Source organism: Malus sylvestris, chromosome 11 (assembly GCF_916048215.2).
Source record: "Malus sylvestris chromosome 11, drMalSylv7.2, whole genome shotgun sequence".
Taxonomy (NCBI): domain Eukaryota; kingdom Viridiplantae; phylum Streptophyta; class Magnoliopsida; order Rosales; family Rosaceae; genus Malus; species Malus sylvestris.
This window is the reverse complement of record NC_062270.1, coordinates 4365618-4385461: the sequence shown is the minus strand read 5'-3', so window position 1 is coordinate 4385461 and position 19844 is coordinate 4365618. Positions and strand designations below refer to the sequence as shown.

At 37.5% G+C, this 19844-nt stretch overlaps 3 protein-coding genes across 5 annotated transcripts; 1 reads left to right on the top strand and 2 right to left on the bottom strand.

Annotated features, from left to right (window-relative positions):
- The first annotated feature begins 897 nt into the window (after positions 1-897).
- LOC126591534 (two-component response regulator ARR17-like) lies at positions 898-2684 on the top strand. The gene is made up of 5 exons (XM_050257242.1): positions 898-1042; positions 1599-1645; positions 1744-1896; positions 2372-2442; positions 2544-2684. Exons 1-5 carry the CDS (start codon positions 934-936, stop codon positions 2677-2679), a joined length of 516 nt encoding a protein of 171 aa, XP_050113199.1. The 5' UTR covers positions 898-933; the 3' UTR covers positions 2680-2684.
- Positions 2685-2700: 16 nt separating this feature from the next.
- On the bottom strand, positions 2701-9592 carry LOC126591533 (uncharacterized). 3 transcript variants are annotated; one of them, XM_050257239.1, is made up of 19 exons: positions 9440-9591; positions 9038-9094; positions 8858-8880; positions 8391-8578; positions 8075-8191; positions 7881-7923; positions 7461-7549; positions 7145-7240; positions 6699-6753; positions 6364-6460; positions 5951-6146; positions 5262-5424; positions 5143-5180; positions 4726-4795; positions 4542-4646; positions 4414-4439; positions 3452-4307; positions 3283-3332; positions 2702-3149 (listed from the first exon to the last, which is right to left on the bottom strand). In XM_050257239.1, the coding sequence occupies exons 2-19, from the start codon at positions 9077-9079 to the stop codon at positions 2983-2985; spliced, it is 2421 nt and encodes an 806-aa protein (XP_050113196.1). In that variant the 5' UTR covers positions 9080-9094; positions 9440-9591; the 3' UTR covers positions 2702-2982. The 3 variants fall into 3 exon arrangements, with proteins under 3 accessions (XP_050113198.1, XP_050113196.1, XP_050113197.1); XM_050257240.1 differs by having other exon boundaries at positions 4542-4601; XM_050257241.1 differs by lacking the exons at positions 5143-5180; positions 5262-5424 and having other exon boundaries at positions 2701-3149; positions 9440-9592.
- Positions 9593-13874: 4282 nt separating this feature from the next.
- LOC126589351 (trans-cinnamate 4-monooxygenase) lies at positions 13875-17800 on the bottom strand. The gene is made up of 3 exons (XM_050254619.1): positions 16928-17800; positions 16173-16306; positions 13875-14631 (listed from the first exon to the last, which is right to left on the bottom strand). Exons 1-3 carry the CDS (start codon positions 17710-17712, stop codon positions 14036-14038), a joined length of 1515 nt encoding a protein of 504 aa, XP_050110576.1. The 5' UTR covers positions 17713-17800; the 3' UTR covers positions 13875-14035.
- Positions 17801-19844: the final 2044 nt, after the last annotated feature.

Here is a 19844-nt window from a genome sequence, read left to right as displayed (position 1 = left end):
AACTAGAAGGCGAATCCGGCTCAGTTAAAGACTAGATTCGTAGTCCTAGCAGAGATAGGACTGATTGAGGTAACGTTAATCCGGAGAAGGAAACCTAGTTCGAATAGGATTAGAACTCGGGCTCGGTGTTCTGCTACTATAAATACAAGACATTCAGCAATGGAAAAAGCCCACAAAATCAATACAAAATTGCCCTGCGCAAACTCTCACAACTTGAGATCTTTTTCTTTTCCTTTTTCGCTGACACATCTTCCGTTGGCATCAACAGCACTGTGGAAGCAACCGGTGATATCTTAAGTCGGCATAGACAGCTCTGTCACCGTAGAGTCGGTCGATCTCGCAGTATCTTCCGTTGGCATCAACAGCACTGCGGCGAGAACGGTCGATTACCTATCCAAGTCTCGGTCGAGAAGGGTTTTCGAATCCTTGTTGGTCGAGGTCATCTCATTAGCCTTCTCGGCGAGGTGAGGTGTCACAGTTATTACATTCGGCACATTGCAAGCCGAATTCGGTTCGTGAACTTTGTAAGAAATAGCAGCCTTGTCTTCAGGCTCGAGAACCCAAGAGGCCGAGACGTGTTCCTTTCTCGGCCGCAATCGCAAGACGCAGAAGTCAGTAGCGCGACCCAACGCAGCATCATCAAATTTACTCCTCGGCCGAGCCTCGGCCGACGAGTTGGCACGCCCCGCAATCACCGAAGGACGTAGTTAGCTTAGAATATACTCGGCCTGCGCGCCACGTAGGCTTTGTAATTTCTAGGGTCAACAATATCACAAACACCTAAAAAGATGACGAGATATCTGTGACCAAATTGATTTTTTCATGATTTTATATGCCTTCTCTGGTTATATATAGATTCCGATCAGGCTCAATAGGTTTCGTGGCTTTTGCTTCTGCTGCTGCTGCTTCTTCTTCTTCTGTGCCACGGCATCAATGGGGTTGGGGTGGAAAGACGATGAAAAGCCACATGTTTTGGCTGTCGATGATAGTTTGGTGGACCGCAAAATCATTGAAAAATTGCTCACCAACTCTGCATGCAAAGGTACTGCTACTTTAAAAGTTACTTGGTCGTTGTTGTTGGGTCATGGTGGTCACTAGAAGGAGAAGAAATTACGTGGAATAGGTCTACCATTTTTCTGGTATCTCGATTCAATAATGTTATGTATAAGTTTATCTCTATTGTCATTGTATTATTAAACTGAAACGTTTAAATAGTGGTAAACCTATTTCATGTAAGTTCTTCTCCATTACGTGATTGGTTAATGAGTCATAGCTTTGTTTTTTAAGGAAAATAAGAAAAAAGAGCCTTACACAACCAAATTAGTACCACTAAATACTCTTAACTACTTAAGTTACGAGTTCGTTGCAATATAGTTTTAGTTATATAAGCTTTTTTTTCTTTCTTTTTTTGCTACAATGAAGGAACCCCTAATCTATCTTAATCTTGACTCATTATTGGTATTTTAAGATCAACTAGGAACTCTATGATTTGATATTACTATATGCCATATAGTTTTTCAGAAGATTTTTTTGTTCATTAAGTTGAATGTGTAGTTGTGGGAGGTAATAATATGTGGTTCTCCTTTTGTATATGGCAGTGACTACTTCAGAAAACGCACATGGTGCATTGGAGCTGTTGGGGCTTGCTGATGGACAACAAAACTTCGGCAACATTGTAAGTGGTTTAGTTCTTGAATCGCACCATACAAAGTGATATTCTAAATTACTCTAATTTATCGAGAGAAAATTCAAGAGGGCGACCAAAGTACCGCTTGTTTTTTTTATTTGACTCTGAGATTCAATGCATGTGTCTTGCAGGTTTCGAATGTTAACATGATCATCACTGATTACTCTATGCCGGGAATGACCGGTTATGAGCTTCTGAAAAAAATTAAGGTAATTAATTATGTGACTATTTTATGCTGAAATGTATAGTGCATAATTGAAAGGCCATTTCAATGAATTTTTTTTTTTAAAATATACAGATGATATTTTACTTTTAAACTAAATTAAATTGGGAGTAAAATTCAAACTCGAGTGCATAAGATCTGGTAAACAGGTCATGCTTGTCGTGTTCGTGTCACGCCCGTTATCTTTACGGATCATATCATGTCAAACCCGTTATCTATTCAAACTCGAGTGTATAAGACCTGGTAAACAGGTCATGTTTGTTGAGTTTCTAACAGATAACCCGATAACAACCCGACTTGTTAACGGGTCGAGCCGAAACCTATTATTTTTTTGTCGTTTCATATTGGGTTAATGCCTTGTGCAAAAAATTGTCAAAGCCTAAGCGGGAGCACATCTACCTTCTAATTATGGCTTTAACTAGAAAAATTATCTAACCCAGCCAATCTCCCTCTTTAAACAGGATTCGCCAACCGTGAAGGAGATACCAGTAGTTGTTGTATCATCTGAGGACATACCTACTCGAATCGAGAAGTAAAAATCTTCCCCTAGAAATCTCAATCATTTATTTATTTTCTAATTTTGAGGAAATGTATAGCAGTTTACTGATCCCTCAATTTTCTTGACCTGAATAGGTGCCTTGAGGAAGGAGCCGAAGAGTTCTTTCTGAAGCCTCTCCGGCAATCGGACGTCATAAAATTGCAATGCCGTTTGAAGGAATTCGGAAACCCTAGCGATGAAGGGGAAGATGACCTCTATAAGGACATTTAATATACAAGAACAGAATCCCAAAAGGCTAACATTTATACCTATCAACACTTCAGTCCTGTTTGATTCGTCAAACACTTAGATACACAATGTAACCGTTGTTAATTTCTTTGAATCATATTACGATCCGGGGTTTTTTGCCTTCTGCTCCGTTTTGCTACTGTAAAACGTAAATCTACTAGACCGGTATGATATGCATTACACATCCGAAAATGATGTTTACAACGAAAATGTACCGTGCAGTTTGATTCAACAGAATCCTCGCGTCAAAGGGAAGTCAGCCGCGGTTGCCATGTCGCAAACATGTTATATCTTCTTTATGCCGTTGTGTGCAGCTGCCTCCTTCAGTACCTTCTGCACACAAAGAAACTGAACATAGCTCTGAAGCATCATCACCCGACAGGACGAGTCAACAAAATCATTTTGCTGTTTACTTTCTTTCTTCGTTTCCTGTGGCTCAGCCTCTTCCATTTCTGTAAAAAAACAAGCGAACGAAGCATATTAGTCTGCGACAAAATTGAGAAACAAAACGAAACAAACATTTGTTGAACCTTTGTTGGCAAGAAACTAAAGGGAAGTTCAAGACAGTTACGAAGAAACATGTACCTCCGTTGCTTTTTGGACATGGGATAGGAATTTCGTTACCACAGTAATCCCTGTCAACAACGAAAACCTTTTAGTACAAACATAGAATAGGTTGTAAGACTCAAAGAGTTGGGGAACCAAACATATAAACTCGAGGGAGAGAAAATACTTCAATGTTTGTGTCACATACTCTTTCTTTTCTATTATGCTTCTATATTTCGCTGGAGAGTTCATAGATGACGATGTCTTCTCAGCCCGCTCAAGCAAGGTTGGTTTTACGCTTGCTGTTAGTCCCGAAGCTGCATCTTTTACTTCCTCACATTCACTGTTCTTGTTCCATCGTTGATTTTCTGTGAACAAATTGTTCAGAATACAATGTTCTTCCTCCAGCTTAGATTTTCGGCATGGCTGCGATTCAGCTTTTCTTCCCTCATCTTTGCTGACACTTTCTTGCACTGATAAATCCGGAGATGGTGTCTCGCCATGAGAGTAAGGGAACTCTGGTTGTCTTGGTCCAAAACCAATCTTAGGGGTCATAGGAGAGTCATGAAATTCAAAGTTCCCAGAAATCAAACTGCCGGAAGGTGAACTTGCAACAGGTTCGCAGGGTTTAAAATGAGATCTAGGATTGAGATGTAATTCTGGGACAGGACTTGCACTGAAAGGATCTCCAAACAAAATTTTAGAGCCTGCAGATGGGCAGTTTGTCTCTGACTTTTGATGGAAAGAACTGCAACCTGAATTATTGTCAACCGACAGATATCCTTCCTCAGGGAACCAATTGCTGTTTGGGGTAAACTTTTCCTGGAGAGGAGAGTTTGAGTGGTGGAATGGTTTGAACTTCGACGAATCTGGCATCTTCGTGCATTTTCCTGACCCATGTGCAATATCCTCTGGTTGAACAACATGCTTGCTTTTGATCCCTGTCTTTCCTGTAGAAGTTATATTCAAATGATAGCCTGGGTCAGCGTATGCATTGTCGTATCTTCTCTTGCTCCAATTCCTGGTTGGCTTTGACAGTGAACTATCAATCGCATTGTCCCTCACTGACGTTAAAAAATGGAAAAGGGAGCAATTTATTAAAGGTTATCATATTGGCAATAGCAGAAATTTAACTCTGAATCGCCACATATTTTCAATCAATAGATATACCTGCACTTGATGAGCAAGACTCTTCACTGTTGAAAGACACAGAAGGTTATGAAACATATGACTGTATGAGTCAGAGTAAGAGGTGGGGGAAGAAAATCAACGTGAAGCAAAAGAGTGCCGCTAATTACCTCAGCAAGCTCAAATTGTCCCTTTCATTTTCATTCATAAAGCAAGACCAATCGGGTTGCCTGGTTACACCACCAAAATCAAAATTCCTTCCTACTGCGTGGTGTCTGTCTAACATCACAAGCAAACACCCTTGAGTTTATGTCTACATTACGGATAGAAATTTAGCTCAGTCCGAAGGCGTACCTTGCTCCATTGGGAACCATAAAATCATGATACTTTTCTGATTTTTGGTGCTTGAAATATGAAGGTTCCTCTGATAAGAGAGAAGCGAGCAAAGCATCAGACAAAAATCCATAGATGAAAGCAAACAATTCCATTTCATATAAAGCTAATACATCACAGTTTTAGCACAACGTTTCCATGTAAGCTCTTTCATAACATGGTCTAAGAAATGGACAACTCAGAGCTTAATCCTACCATGCAATGCCGATGGACCAATCAAAAACAATTTCAGGATGCAAAAGTTCTAGTATATAATATATAGGTAATGGCTTCTTGAACCCAAACAACTTGTATTTTTATATATGCACACAGCTACACATAGGCCAGTTAAGGGATTCTACACGCATAGTTCAATTAGGAGTTTCAGACAGAGAGCACCTAAGACGTCGAACTTGTCTGTGATGCCTGTAGCAGACCTGTACAGATGCCACAACTCTATCAAGAAGATATGATTTCTCAAAACAGGATAACTGAAGAAGTAGAAATTAATTAAGCACCTTATCGGTGAAAAGGGTCCTTCAAAAGCAAAATCTGACATCTTGTACTTTTCGTGCATCAAATTATCATCAGAAACACAGTTCATTTGACTTTGCCAGTTCTTCCATGATAAATCATGCTCCCATTCATTAAAAGTGTATTCCTCTGGGAAACAAGGCCGACCTGGTAGACAACTAATAAGTCATATCATCCTATATTTGAACCCTATCAGAAGGCCATTGGTCCAGCAGAATGAAGAGTACTAGTATAGTTAACCATCATAATGTAAATAACAGAAAGATCACAGATAACTGATTACATTTCTTTTCATGGACTCATTTACTTGCTACGGAAATGAAAACAAGCATATCTCAGAAAAAATTACTAGTATTTTTTTGTTGCGGCTACATGCTACTAGTAAAGTTCATATCATGTTGAATATAATATATACACTGTTCTCATGACTCATTAGAAATCAAAAAATCAAAGATCATATTTCCAAAAGTAAAATTTCACCAGATTTTCATGCAAATTGAACCTAGAGATCTAGAATAAATAATTACATGGAGCAATGTTAGATAACCCATAGGGAATAGGTCAACAATGCATATCAGGCTAACGGAAATGATGCTATGTTAGATATTACATTCTCTTGCAATGTGTCAACTGTAATAAAGGGCACATTATCACTCAAGGAAGAAGTATTTACCATCCCATTTATCTTTTCTGAAATTTTCAGCATCGTCAAAGATTCTTCTGCATCCATAATAACTATCTAATCTACCACTGTGACCATCATCCTTTGATAGAGTTTGCTTTGAACTACTGAATGAATCCATTGGATCAGGAGAAAACTCTAAAGCACTGCTATATGGGGGAATATTGATATCTTGCATCATTGCATCCTGCATCAGAAGAAACTAATTTATACCCAAAGAAGAGAGCATAATCTAGCCCTTCCAAAAGAAAATTTTAAATGGGTCGTACAGGATAAAGATTCTAAACAAGGGTTCATATATCATAGAGATATAAAAGTGACTGCACAAATAAGTCACTTAAGAGTTAAAGTGCATGGAAAAGTTAAGATTACACGATAAGAATTCAATCAATAATGCCTCTCACCATTTCAATTTCAAAGTCATCCAGATGCCCACGACTGTTGAATGATTTTTGTCCCCTGGCAGGATTCAAGGGTGAAGAGCAATCATAGGAGAATGTTCTACAATCACAAAAATTTAAGCCATGTGCAGACAAAGTTAGAATCTTCTTTTAAATATGGAGTCCCCACTTTTGACCAAAAATGTATAAGTTCCACTATTACATGTCTTTTGGCATTTAAATATAACATTTCCATGAAATTGGTGAAAGCCATTCATGGAAAATAAGAAATATTTGACAAGTGTAGCATCCTAGATAGCAACAACCTTAGCTGACCGAACAACAGTTGGGATCGTTACCTTCCAGGCTGTCTTGGTGAATGGACTGGTGTTTCCATTCCCATTTTACCCAAACCTGACAAGTAAGGATGTGCAGTGAAAACACTTTATCAACATCAGGAGAAAAAAATAGCAGGCACTGTTTCTCACGGACCCAACAGCTTCATTAAGAAGGGATGGGAATTACACGATGTCAATTGTTTGACAAACAATTATTTTAGTATATTTTTTATTGTTTTTCAAGTAAAGAAGCACTACAACCTATGACACCTGCATCTTACTTCCAGAGAGTTGGGAATAACCTTATGAAGCAACTCTTCCAATTAAAATTCAAATTGAGCTTTTAGTCATAAGTATAAAGGAAACCTCAACATTTGAGCAACACAATGGTGGACAGTAGTTCGTGTTGTATAAATGAATACAAAATAGAAGATATTACTTAAGGATCTGAATTAACAGAATTATACCTTCAACTGAAAATGCAACATGATCTTCATGTACTGGGCTTTCTTTTACGTAGTCATTCAACCCATCATCGCCAAGAAAATCAAGTACAGAACATTCTGAAACAGAAAGGAACAATTTATGAAGAAAAGCTTCAATACTCAGGGATTTATATAAAAACCAGAAATGACAAGGAAGTGGCTTTCAAGGCCCTATGGCAAGGTTCTACTGACAACCAACTTATAAACTGTTTTCGCAAGCTAAATCTGTAAGGACAGATACCAAAAGTTAGAAAGTAAGAAAGTTCAAAACTGACAAGGAAGTGGCTTTTATACTTACGCTGATCGGTGCCTGCTCTCCAGGTATCTGGTTTAGAATTAATTTCATTGAAGGACTTGTCATGATTATGCGGAGCACAAAGCTTAACCCTGTGATGCAAAATAATATATCAATTCTCCACTGGACAAAGATGCACTCTAGCAAAACAATCACACATGGAAGCAACTATGCACACCATTGTGATCACTATTATCAATTTACCAGCAACAAGACCACAATCTATATGTACAAAGTCAACTGACTGTTTATAGTGAAACTGAAACCACTTGAAATCAAAGTAGCTTGGATTTATTTATTCAGTTACAAGTAAAAATAAGGCTTTAAAATGAGTTTGGCGAGATATAGGTATGTATGGGTGTGATGATATTCCACAAAAACTACACATATGCGCGCGCGCACACACACACACACATCACTCACTTTTTCGGAGATGCAATCTCCACTTGAAGGCCTGATTCAGCTCCTGTATCATCATATAAAAATAATCCATTAAAACATAGTGTATCCATTAAAGAAGTACAGACGGAGAAAAGTTAAGATGGAAAAACAGGATGGAGGTACGGGATGGGGAAGAAAGGGCCCTAAAAGTTAAGAAAATAAAGTAGAAAGCATACTTGCTTTGTTAACTTCAACAGAGGTGAGAGGAGCAACCATCTTTGAAGGTACTTTTGGTGAATCCTTTGTGATATCACACTTCGGTCTTAAAGCCTTGACTTCAAGATCTTCCCTTCCTTATATGGTTGCAAAAGTGACAAACAGAGGGAAAGAGAGAAAATAGTTTACTTATTGAAAATAGTCACAATACCAAAGCTAAAGAGTAAAGCTCAATTAGTTTTAATTGCAGGGTACTATCACAGACCATATAAAATCTGGGAGAAATGAAAAATGCTCCTAGGGACTTCCCGAATTTTTAAGATATTAGGAACTTACGAATAGGGTAAGAAGATTTGTGTTCTTGAGCAGTTGTTGATAGGTTCAGCAAACTGAGAATATCCAAAGATCGATGTTCTTTGTGATGTTGTTCAGATATGTTTAGGCCATCTGCGTAACTCTCTAACCCAGTTGTTTGCCCCTGACGCTGTTGTTGTCGTCTTCTTTGTTCAAAGTACTGCTTTTGCCTTGACAATCCAAAGGATGGTCATAAGACTCAGAACATATCGATATGCTACATCTAACAGAATATAAACTTTAAGTCTTAAAAGTTAGAACCATATGCTCAACAGCATTATTCTTCTGGAAAAATTGCACCAAAATTTACATACAGTTCGATAGCAAAACGTTTTGTATAATAACCATTTAATTTTACATTTCAATTACTAATGTTACATCGGTGCTACAAAATCCTTATAGATGCAATATGTGAACTTTTGTTACTGATAAAAACAAGTCTTGTGTACCTCTGCTGTGTAGACTTCCTTGACTGAAGTTTCCCCGATTCAACCAAAGAGATAACAAGCATGAAACAAATGCTAAAATGTCAGAACAAAATTTCAACCTCCCATTTTCGGAATCCAGGATATGCCGTGAAAGATTTAAAATTAGAACATGAATCCGAAATAATTTTAAATCACACTTACAGTCGTTACTTTCCGCCTCGATCCTCCCATCCATTGCAACATATTGAAAAAATCAATCTGAAAATTTCACTCCCAAGGGTTAAAATGGAACAGTAATTAGTATGTGAAGCATTATTTGAGGAAGACACACAAATGTCCCAACACATACAGAATAATGGAAATGGAAAACAAAAACTCTGAAAATTGAGCCAAACAACGATCAAAATGCACAAATTTTCTATGAAACGATCAAATTACGCAGAAATAAACATTGAATTCTTGAAATCGCAAACAGAATCTCAACTCGATCACAGACTAAGGTTGAATTCCTAAGAAGCACTTCCTAGTTAACCAAACTTAAACCCTAAGAGAGAGAGAGAGAGAGAGGGAGAGAGAGAGAGAGAGAGAGATGCACGGATTCACCTGAAAAACTCGGGATCGCTGCTTGCTGAGTGAGCGAGCACCGATTCAGTAATTTGGAGGTGCCTCCGCAAATTTGGAGGTCTTAATTGCTTTTTTGAAATTGAAAGAAAACGAAGTTGGTTTGGTGGCGATGAATCGACGATTGTGATTGAAAGCAATCGGAGCCAACTGCAAACTTTGTTTCCGTTATTTTTGGCGCGTGTTTATCAATGAAAATATGAAATATGTACGGTCACGACGTCAAGTTGGGTTATGGATCCAATCTCATCTGGGTTGGGCTCAGCACGAGTTGGGCCAACTTAAGCCCAACCTGTTTTCTCCTTGTCTATATTCTTTCTTGGTGTTTATGTTGCTAGTTGCTACTCCCAACTTGAAACAATCATGCATATGCACTTTGCTGCGGATCAATTATAACCAATTTCCTTTCTTCCTAATAACAATTATTTTATCCACTAACGTTATCGCTCTAGCAAAAAAATTATTGGCTCCCAAATACTTGTAGGACTTTGATATACTTTGAATATAATTAATTACGCATTCAACCAAATTTGGAGATCAAACGAGTCCATAGATGAATTAAGATTAACTGTGTGCTGGTTAAGAAAGCCTCTATGTTGGGCAACCATATTGACGTGGGAGAATGAAATAAGCTACACAATAAGCCAACAATAATTCGGCATCAAACTCACTAGGCCGTGAGATTAGTGATAATTCTATTTTTAATTATAAAAATTAAAAGAATGTTTTGTTATGTTTTGTTTATGCATATTACCTATTGAAAAATATAAAAAAAAAAAAGCGAATTAATTTTTTGTTTTGACAAACGACATTTATTGGGTTAAACATTTATATGTTAGGACGGAGGGGATTGATGGAGATTGAACCCGCACCAAAATACACAGACATAATTATTTTCTACCGGTACAGTAAAACACGATCCAAAAAAATTTAATTATGCACTTTAAACTTCCATAAAGTTCAACTACTACCCCAATACTAAGCCCAACAAAATCGTTCCTACATTACTGAGCTTGGGCCCCAACCCCAAAACCTCCACAGAGACCAGAACACACCAAACCCAAGGGTAGTCCCGTTAATTAACAGAAACAACCGTGGCCCCATCGTAATTTGACACACCATCAACATCGCATAAATCCTAACAAAACAGATCCCAACCCAACCCTATAAATATGAGAACAACCTACATTTTTTCTTCCTTCGTCTTTTCTTCTCTTTTTCCTTGTTACCAATCTCAATTTTTTATGCTTTTTTTAGCCCTTGAATCGAGTCCTTGTTTAAAAAGTGCTTCTATGGAAAGCACTTGTATAAAAAATTTAGAAACAATGTCAAAAAATTTAATAAAAAACTGTACGGGGACGTGTTTTGTGAAGCAATATTTTTTTTGTTTGTTCAAACATTATCGAAAAGGGTTTTTTATTGTACGTAGCATATATAATATCCAAAGTGTTAATTTATTTGTCGTATTTTTTGTTGAACATTGAAACATAGTAATTACTGTCACGTTAACTAATCCGTAATTAGAACAAGTAGAATTGAATTGACTAGAAATTATATTGTTGAGGAGTTTGAATGAATTATATTTATGATAAAATTGTTTATTAAACTTTTTTTGAAATCGGAGTTAGAATTGTACCTCTCACTAACTCAATCATGCTAAATGAATTATTTTTTTAAATTATATTTAATAAATTACATAACATGCAGTTAATGATTGAATTTTGGTATGGGATACAAAAATTCAAAACCGTGATCAAATCAAATCATAATCAGTTTAGTACTTGGTCTGCACTCGGGGGGAGACGATCCTTAGGTTCTTAATCCACTGATGAACTCAAATCACTTATGTAAATATGTCAGGCATTAAGAATTTAGTGGAAAATCCCCCTAAACCATCACATGTGTACTCAATGGACAGCACCAATCATGATAAAATTAGGTTAAGCGTGTTTTAAGTCAAAGGTTGGGTTGAGCAAACCACATGGTCTATGGATTAAATTCAAGTACAGGGGAAAAGGTTGGTAGTGAAAAGAGAATCATAACGTGAAACAATTTAACAATGTAGAGGGGTTGGTGGCGAGAACGACCGGCTTAGTGGGCATTTCGTCTCCCGATGAAAACTTGTATCGATATGTGAGTTAGGTAAAGGGTCGGAATTGAATGACAGGTCCCTAACTTCAAACCCCCAAATTAGGAAAGGGATCATCTCCACGAGAAATTTTTTGTGACGAGAATATAAGTGGTACATCACGTGTTTTAATGGAAGTGGTGAAAAATTTTATTTTTTAAGTTATTAACTTTTTAGCACACATATCTCACCATTTGTATAGTGACACGTGGTGTACCATCCCCTGTACCGGTCACACTGAAAAATCTCTTATATCTCTTCCATCAAATCCACCTAATCAATGAATTTGGATTCTAATGCCCCAATTATATATATATATATAGACACACACACACATATTCTTGTGGGGCAAAGCTCATTATTCGAACATCAAGTATAATACTATCAACAAAAAACAAACTCATCAAAACTAAGATATAAATACTTAGGGCCTAATCGGATAAACAATATTCGTGGTGATAAGGTAATCGGAAAATAGCCCTCGTGGTAAAAAAATTAGGATTTAAACCCTCGTGGTAGAGTTTGTTAGCAAATTTAGTCTAAAATTAATTTTTCCGTTACTTGTCTGTTAAATACAGGGATAAAAATGTATTTTAACATATACGCCTTCTTCTTCCTCCCTCTGCGTTTCATCTGTTTATATCTTAAAACAAGGGAGTTTTAACGAAAAGTTCACGGTACTGTTCACTTTAACGAAAAACCACATTTTTACACTAAAAAGTCAAACCTGGTATTATTCACTTTACCATTTATTTTGTCATTATTATTAAAACTTATAGTTTTCAACCCCTTTTCATTAGTTTTATTTTAAAACAACCCCTTACCCAGTGGCGGAGCCACCTTTAGACTAGGGTAGGCTCGAGCCTATCCTCAAATAATTTTTTTCCTGACAACCTCTACTAACATTAATTAATTTTATAATACCACTATCAACTTGAATTTGTAATTGTATTAGTTAGTCCAATTAACTTCAATCCAACACATACACAGCCTTCAATTTTTAACATTAGAGATTTGAAACTATAGTTATATACTAATATTAGTTGATCATATTCTCTATTTCTTGCCCATATACAATTTTTCCCTTTGCTTGCAGACTATTATTTTCGTTAATTTCACATTTCCCTCTATTATATCATCTATGAAATCAAGAAGAGAAAAATATTTCCTTTTTCCAAATTAGCACAAAAAACCTTTCAAATGCTCTCATGTCTTAATGTTTTTAGAAAAATGTTTTCTTGGTCGCTATGAGAAAATGAATGCATGGTCAGTCACCTTTGAATTTAATATCAAGAATGAAGAATACATGAATGTGCTTTTAATAATGTTTTAACTCTTGATATAGTTGCCCATTTATAATGAAGAATAAATGCATAGTTACTCACTTTTAAATTTGATACCAAGACGACCAAAAGAACAAGATAGTTTCTACATGTATTATGTCCATTTTGATCTAAAGTATGCCCCTCCTAACATGAATTTCTGGCTCCGCCACTGCCCCTACCAGAAAACCACATAAAATAAACCATGATCATTAATCTCTCAGCTTCTCCACCCTCCTCTTCTTTCTTTCTCATCAAGTTATCCAATTCCAAATCACCCATCTCTGATTTTCCATCAAAACCCAAAACCTCTATCTCCTTCCATTTGCTGCTCATTTTCTTCACCAGACCTTGGTTTTCACTGCAAGGATCGATTTTTCATTGAAAATGGTAGGTGCCCACATGGGAAAAGGTTCAAGTTTAGGACTTGTGCGATTCCTGGGTTCAACTCTGGCAACTTTGAAAGTGCTCAGTCGGTTTTGGAGGCGGCTGCTGTGTTAACCCCCATAATTGTTGTCCATGAGAACGGTCACTTCGTTGCAGCTTATCTCCAAGGCATCCATGTAAGCAAATGGAATAAGATGGAGGTTTTGGGTGGTGGGTTTTGGGATTTGATGGAAAATCGGAGATGGGTGATTTGGAATTGGATACCTTGATGAGAGAAAGAATAGGAGGTTGGAGAAGTTGAGAGATTAATGATCATGGTTTATTTTCTGTGGTTTTTTTGTAGGGGTTGTTTTAAGATATAAACAGATGAAATGCAGAGGGAGGAAGAAGAAGAAGGCGTACACCTTAAAATACATTTTTATCCCTATACTTAACAGACAAGTAACGGACAAATCAATTTTGGACCAAATTTGCCAACGGACTCTCCCACAAGGGTTTAAATCCTAATTTTTTTACCACAAGAACTATCTTCCGATTACCTTATCACCACGAGGACTGTTTATCTGATTAGGCCAAATACTTATTAATAAAAAGAAATTTATTACTTGAACCTTCCATTAATTCGAAGTTCATAAATCTAAGTAAACAAAGAACAAGAACGAAAAAAGTTGATAAATTTACATTTTCACAACCCAAACATCATATTTCATAGAATCAAAATCTTACTCCCCAAGCATCAATCTACGCCCTCGGCTTCATCACAATGGTGGAGTGCTTCAGGATGTGCAGGCTGAATTGTCCACCTTTCTCCGAGGTGTCGAGCTTGGACTGTCCTGGCGGAGGCAGAAGCTCGAAGTTCTGGACTAAACGTCCAATTGTAATGCCCAGGATTGGCAGTGCCAAAATAATCCCAGGACAACTTCTCCTCCCAACACCAAACGGGAGATACCTGAAGTCGTTCCCGTTAGCCTCCACCTTCGACTCCTCCTCCAAAAACCTCTCGGGCCTAAACTCTTCTGGCTTCTTCCACAGGGCAGGGTTGTTTGCCAACCACCAAGCATTCACCAATATCTTGCTCTCCGCCGGAATATCAAACCCCCCGAGCTTGGCATCCTGGAGGTTCATGTGGGGGACAAGGAGCGGGATTGCCATGCGAAGTCGGAGAGTCTCCTTGACCACGGCTTGCAGGTAGGGAAGTTTAGGAACGTCGGGCTCTGTGATCTGAACTCCGCGGCCGAGGACTGTGTCGAGTTCATTCCTCAACTTCTTCTGGATTTCGGGGTGGTTCACTAGCTCGGCAATTCCCCACTCGATCGACCACAACGTGGTTTCAATAGCTGTTCAATACAGAAACGCAACATTAGCGGCCTAAAATTAAACAACCTTAACTGAATTTGTAAAGCTTATTGCAAAGAAATATTGTGAATATTCAAATACAATCACGTATTGTAACCTAAAATAATACCACGTCATCGTATTGTATTAGAACCATTGCGATCATGTTTGCATGTCGACGTCATGAGGTTGGTAAAAAGACGTGAGTTGTATATAAAACGAAGTTATAAAAGGATACGAACAACCAATGTTTAGGCACAATCAAGTGGTTTAGCAATATTTAAATCAAAAGCAACATATTTGTTCACCAACACACCTACTACTCAACCTAGATTTGAAGAGATTTTTCAATGTGATAGAAATATGAGATGGTACATTACGTAGCATTCTATAAATAGTAGGATATATGTGTTAAAAAGTTAAGAACTTACAAACAAAACAAAAAATTACACTACTTATATAAAAACACGTAATAAAGTATCCATTTTCCTTTCATAATAAAAAATTTCTCCTAGATTTGTCAATACCAACTTTTCAAGCAACAAAGACTTTTTATAATTTATTTTTCTTTTTGTGAAAGTGCTATACTTGCATGGTGATATATTATCGATGACACATACACAAGAATATACTTACACGAGGATATATTATCGATGACACATAAATATTTGACCTAAACAAGTATGCCAACTGGATCAAAATGGGGCAACCTAAGACGCCCACGTATCCAATAGAAACTTTGTGGAATATTACGTAAGCTAAAAACAATATTACGTAACATCATTGGGGCCTTTAGACCTTCCATCACATGTCAAGCACTGGCATACGTGGGAGCTAAAAAACCATATGATTATTTTTCATATTTTAGTGACTCCATCAAGAAAATAAATATTTAATTACCACAATATTAAAAAAAGATATATAGGTTGGGGATGAAAAGTTGGTTTGCAAATTAATATACTCCCATAAATATGAATCACATAACCTTATCTAATTTGCCGGCCTCCAATTACGTAAAATAATTATTTATAGGATTTTTCATTTTTGCTCAGAGTTAAATTAATACTATGAGAAATCCAATAAAATAGGTTGACGGTGGGTGGCTAATCTTAGGATTAATTTTTATTAAATTTAAATATTATAATTCAAAATGATGAGTTATAAGTTATAACAATTCTAATGATCATTTTAATCCACGTTATATCAGTAAAAATGGATTGGAATTGAATCCCATCCGGATCCACTTTGTGGGATCCTAGAGATCCCTACATTTTAATCATTCCTCGTGTATCATACAGTCGGAAATCATTTGACATTTTTAATATAAAATTAAAAATAAATAATATTTGACGAAAACTGACTGCACAATATACGAACGATAGTATCTGATGAAAACTGATCGCACGATGTATGATGAACGACTATGATGTAGAGATTCTTAGGATCCTCACAAAATAAATCTGAAGAGGATCCTTTTCCAAATAGATTTACTATGTTGTCATGTTAAGAATTAATATTATAAGGAGTGGGGTGGTCTACTCACCAGCAACGTTGATGTTCTCGACGATGTAGAGAACGTTGTCCTCGTTGATTTCTCCTTTCTGCTGCGCGTCGAGGATGTGATCGATGGCGCATTTCAACCCTTCGTTTGTTGTAGGCTTTGTGCTCGAAAGTTTCCTGCTCAAAAATACCAAGAAAAAAAAAACGAGTCAGCAATTTTCACACGCTCATTTTAATCGCCGTATCATTTTGTATTGCAATCACACAAAAGAGTATAAAAGACAAACTCGAGCGTGATGTACTATGAATAGGCAATTCATTCTCGATATATCATTTTCACCCGCTTAAGTCTTAACACATAATGACAAATGAATAAAAATTCTTTTAACTAAGCTCTCTAGAAGTCCGACAAGCCCTACATATATGTGAGACCGATATGTCAAGTGTCAACGATAAAGGTAATTTCATGTATCTAACATTCTCTTTAAAGGATTTTAACAAAAAAATTTCGGTATTATTTATTTTAACGAAATAAAAAATCAATTTTGATACTATTTATTTTATTTTTATCGTAAAAACTTAAAATTTTCAAATATTTTTTATTAGTTTTCTTTCTTTTTATCTTTTAAAGAGAATATTTTTTTTAAGACGAATAACTAGTGGTAAATAACAGCTATTTACCCTTTTTGAGATCCAAATAGGAAAGTTGAGAATTGCATCCTAATAACGTTTACTTGACAAAAATTAAAGTAAAAAGTAAAATTAATTAAAATTAATAAATAAAATGAATTAACTTACTTCCTCTCGTCCACGAAATAGTCCTTAAACAGCTGAATCCTCTTCTCCTTCACTTCCTTGCAGATCTTCAAATACCCTCTCAAAAACGGCCTTAAGATCGGGATAAAATCGCCGTAGTTGTAATCGAAGCTCTGCGCCAATCGGCTCCTCTCCCCATTCAGCGCCTTGAGCTTCACGAACAGGGGATCCTCCTCGCTCTCGAATCGCCGGTCGAACATGATTCTGTACATGTTGTTGTACATCATCAGCTGCAGCCGCCTCCGCAGCACCATTCCGCTGGTCGCCGCCTCGGGGTGCTTTTTCACGTCCTCGACGACCGCCGCCGCCTCCGATTCCCATCCGTAGCGGTACTGCTGGACGACCTTGTTGGTGAAGAAGGGGACGGTCATGATACGCCGCATTTTCCGCCAGTGCTCGCCGTAGACGGTGAACACCATGTCCTGGCCTTCACCGGTGAAAATATCAAAGACGACGTTTCGGGTCCTCGACCCGAATTCGACTCCCTGGGTGTGGAGGACCTCCTTGGCCAGCTCCGGCGAGGAGACGACGACGAGGTTGCGCTGCCCCATGCGGAGGAGGAAGCAGTCGCCGAATTTCTTGGCCATGTCGGTGAGGTTGCGGTGGTTGAGGTCGTCACCGACCTGGAGCCAGTTTCCGAATACGGGTACGGGTATGGGACCCGGCGGGAGCTTGAATTTCTTGCCGCGGAGTTTCGAAATGGCGATGGCGACGATGACGGCGACGAAGAGACCCAGAAGGGTCTTTTCCAGGAGGAGGAGGTCCATTGCCTCTGTGGGTGTGTCAAGTGATTTAGTGGGTGGGCAGAGCAGAAATGCAGAGAGTTGTGTGGGAGAGTGAACTGACGTTTTGGGGGGCTTTGGGTTTGCGTTTTATAGAGGGACGGTTTCGCGGACGTTAGGTGGGTTGCGTGGTCATGTGTCTGTGGGGGGTGGTTGGAAGACGTAAAGGCGTGAATGCGGAGTGTAACGGCGTTAGTTTTGACGGAAATGGGGTTGGAGAGAAGTGTGCGGGCGTGCGGGGAGTAGGTAAAGGAGCGGGTAGGTGGAGGGAGTTGGGAGACGTTCAAATGTTTGTTCGGCTAGAAGTTTGATGTTCGTCCTTTTTCAACCAAATAAAAAGTTTGATGTCTTCACCTCTAAGTTTCAATTGTCGCCATTTAAATTTAACAGTTTGTGATTCATGGTCGAGACGTGAAAAGTATGCGTTAAATTGTATTTTTAAAAGACTAATCTATCTTTATGAGTGTAACATTTATACGTGTTAATTTTGTGAAAAGTATAACGAAGTTAAGCTAGAATAACTTAATTGAGCTCTCTGGTAAACTATTGTCACTACTAGGCGGCTTGTCATCATCCCGATTAATGCCTAGGTGTTTAAAAATTAAGAAATGACGCCCCTAGACCGCCTAGACACTCGCCTAGTGCACTCAGACCCGCCTAGGTTGCGATTCACTTAGTAGAAAATAAATAACTTTCATTTTGCATTTTATTTATTCCAATAAATTGTAATAAACTTGTTAAATACTTAAATGAACACACATTATATGCTTGCTCCATATGTTTTCATTATGTTTCAATAGCTAATAATATATATGTTATTCTATTTTGTATTTTATGATGAAATTATATATATGTTAAATATGAACATACACTTATTTATATGAAATATAATATATTTAATTAAATCTGCCTAGACCCCGCCTAACCGTTAGACTCCAACCAGCTGCCCGACTAGCACCTAGTTTCTTGTAGAACCTTGACTCTTGTGCATCCTAAATGAGTAATGGAGTTTCGTGCATTTTAATGTTTTCACCTATCATTACGTTATTGTTATGAGTACTAAGATCTTAAGGGAGGTCTCTACCAAAATTAGTCTTACAACTTTACACATATACTTAAATACTTCATTAATATCACAAATGTAGTTATTTTTCAACGCATGTCAACTGTAATGTGTCTGTGTCTGCTTGTAACGAGCTCTGTAGTTTCAAATTTTGTTTTGTAAGGAGTTTTGTGGAGCCCACGGAGCTATCTGTATGGACAAAACCACTAAGGTTTTGACACGTTAGATGGAGATGCCGAAGGATTGGTGAAATTTTCCAGAGGAATACAGTCCAGCACATTAAGTGTCACAATATAAATAGTTAAAAGTTTTTTTTTAAGTATCAAATCATTTGTATTATGACCTTTGATGTATCGAATTGTGTTTCTAACACAATAAAATTTTTCTTGTTGGATTGGTTGTGATCGATTGAAAATTTGAAATGGTCCGTCTCCGTGTATGTTTCTGTTGTCGTGGTTGCTTTAGCATCGTATGGTAACGCTGCTGCGACCACCAGAATTAATTTTGATTCATTTTTCCTAAACTCTTATTTGTGATTAAATTTCCTTTTCTTTACACTCAAATATATATATATGGAAATGTTACCCGTAGACCTGTCATTTTGAACCCGACCCGTTAATATTAGTATTTGGGTTGATGCTTAACGGGTCGGGTCGTTAACGGGTGAACCCGTTAGCACCCGTTAGTTGATGATGTTTTAGTAATTTCAGTAAAGTCTTAACAACAAAAAATAAACTCTATGCAAATAATAATAATAATAATAATAATAATTGTTAACGGGTGAAACGGGTCGGGTTCGAATGACCTGTTAGCTTAACGAGTTGAGTTCGGGTGACCCGTTAACTTAACGGGTCGCATTGAACCTGACCCAAACAAACCCCACCCGTTTACAGATCTAGTTACCACGGAAAAGATTTATAGTATTTATGGAAACATAAACAAGAAAAAATAAAAGCTTAGTGATAATATTTGGCCAAAGTTGGGAGTGGGTCGCACTTAGGGATGGGCAAATACCCATTGGTTATGGGTAACCGCAGTTATCCGCCAATTTAAA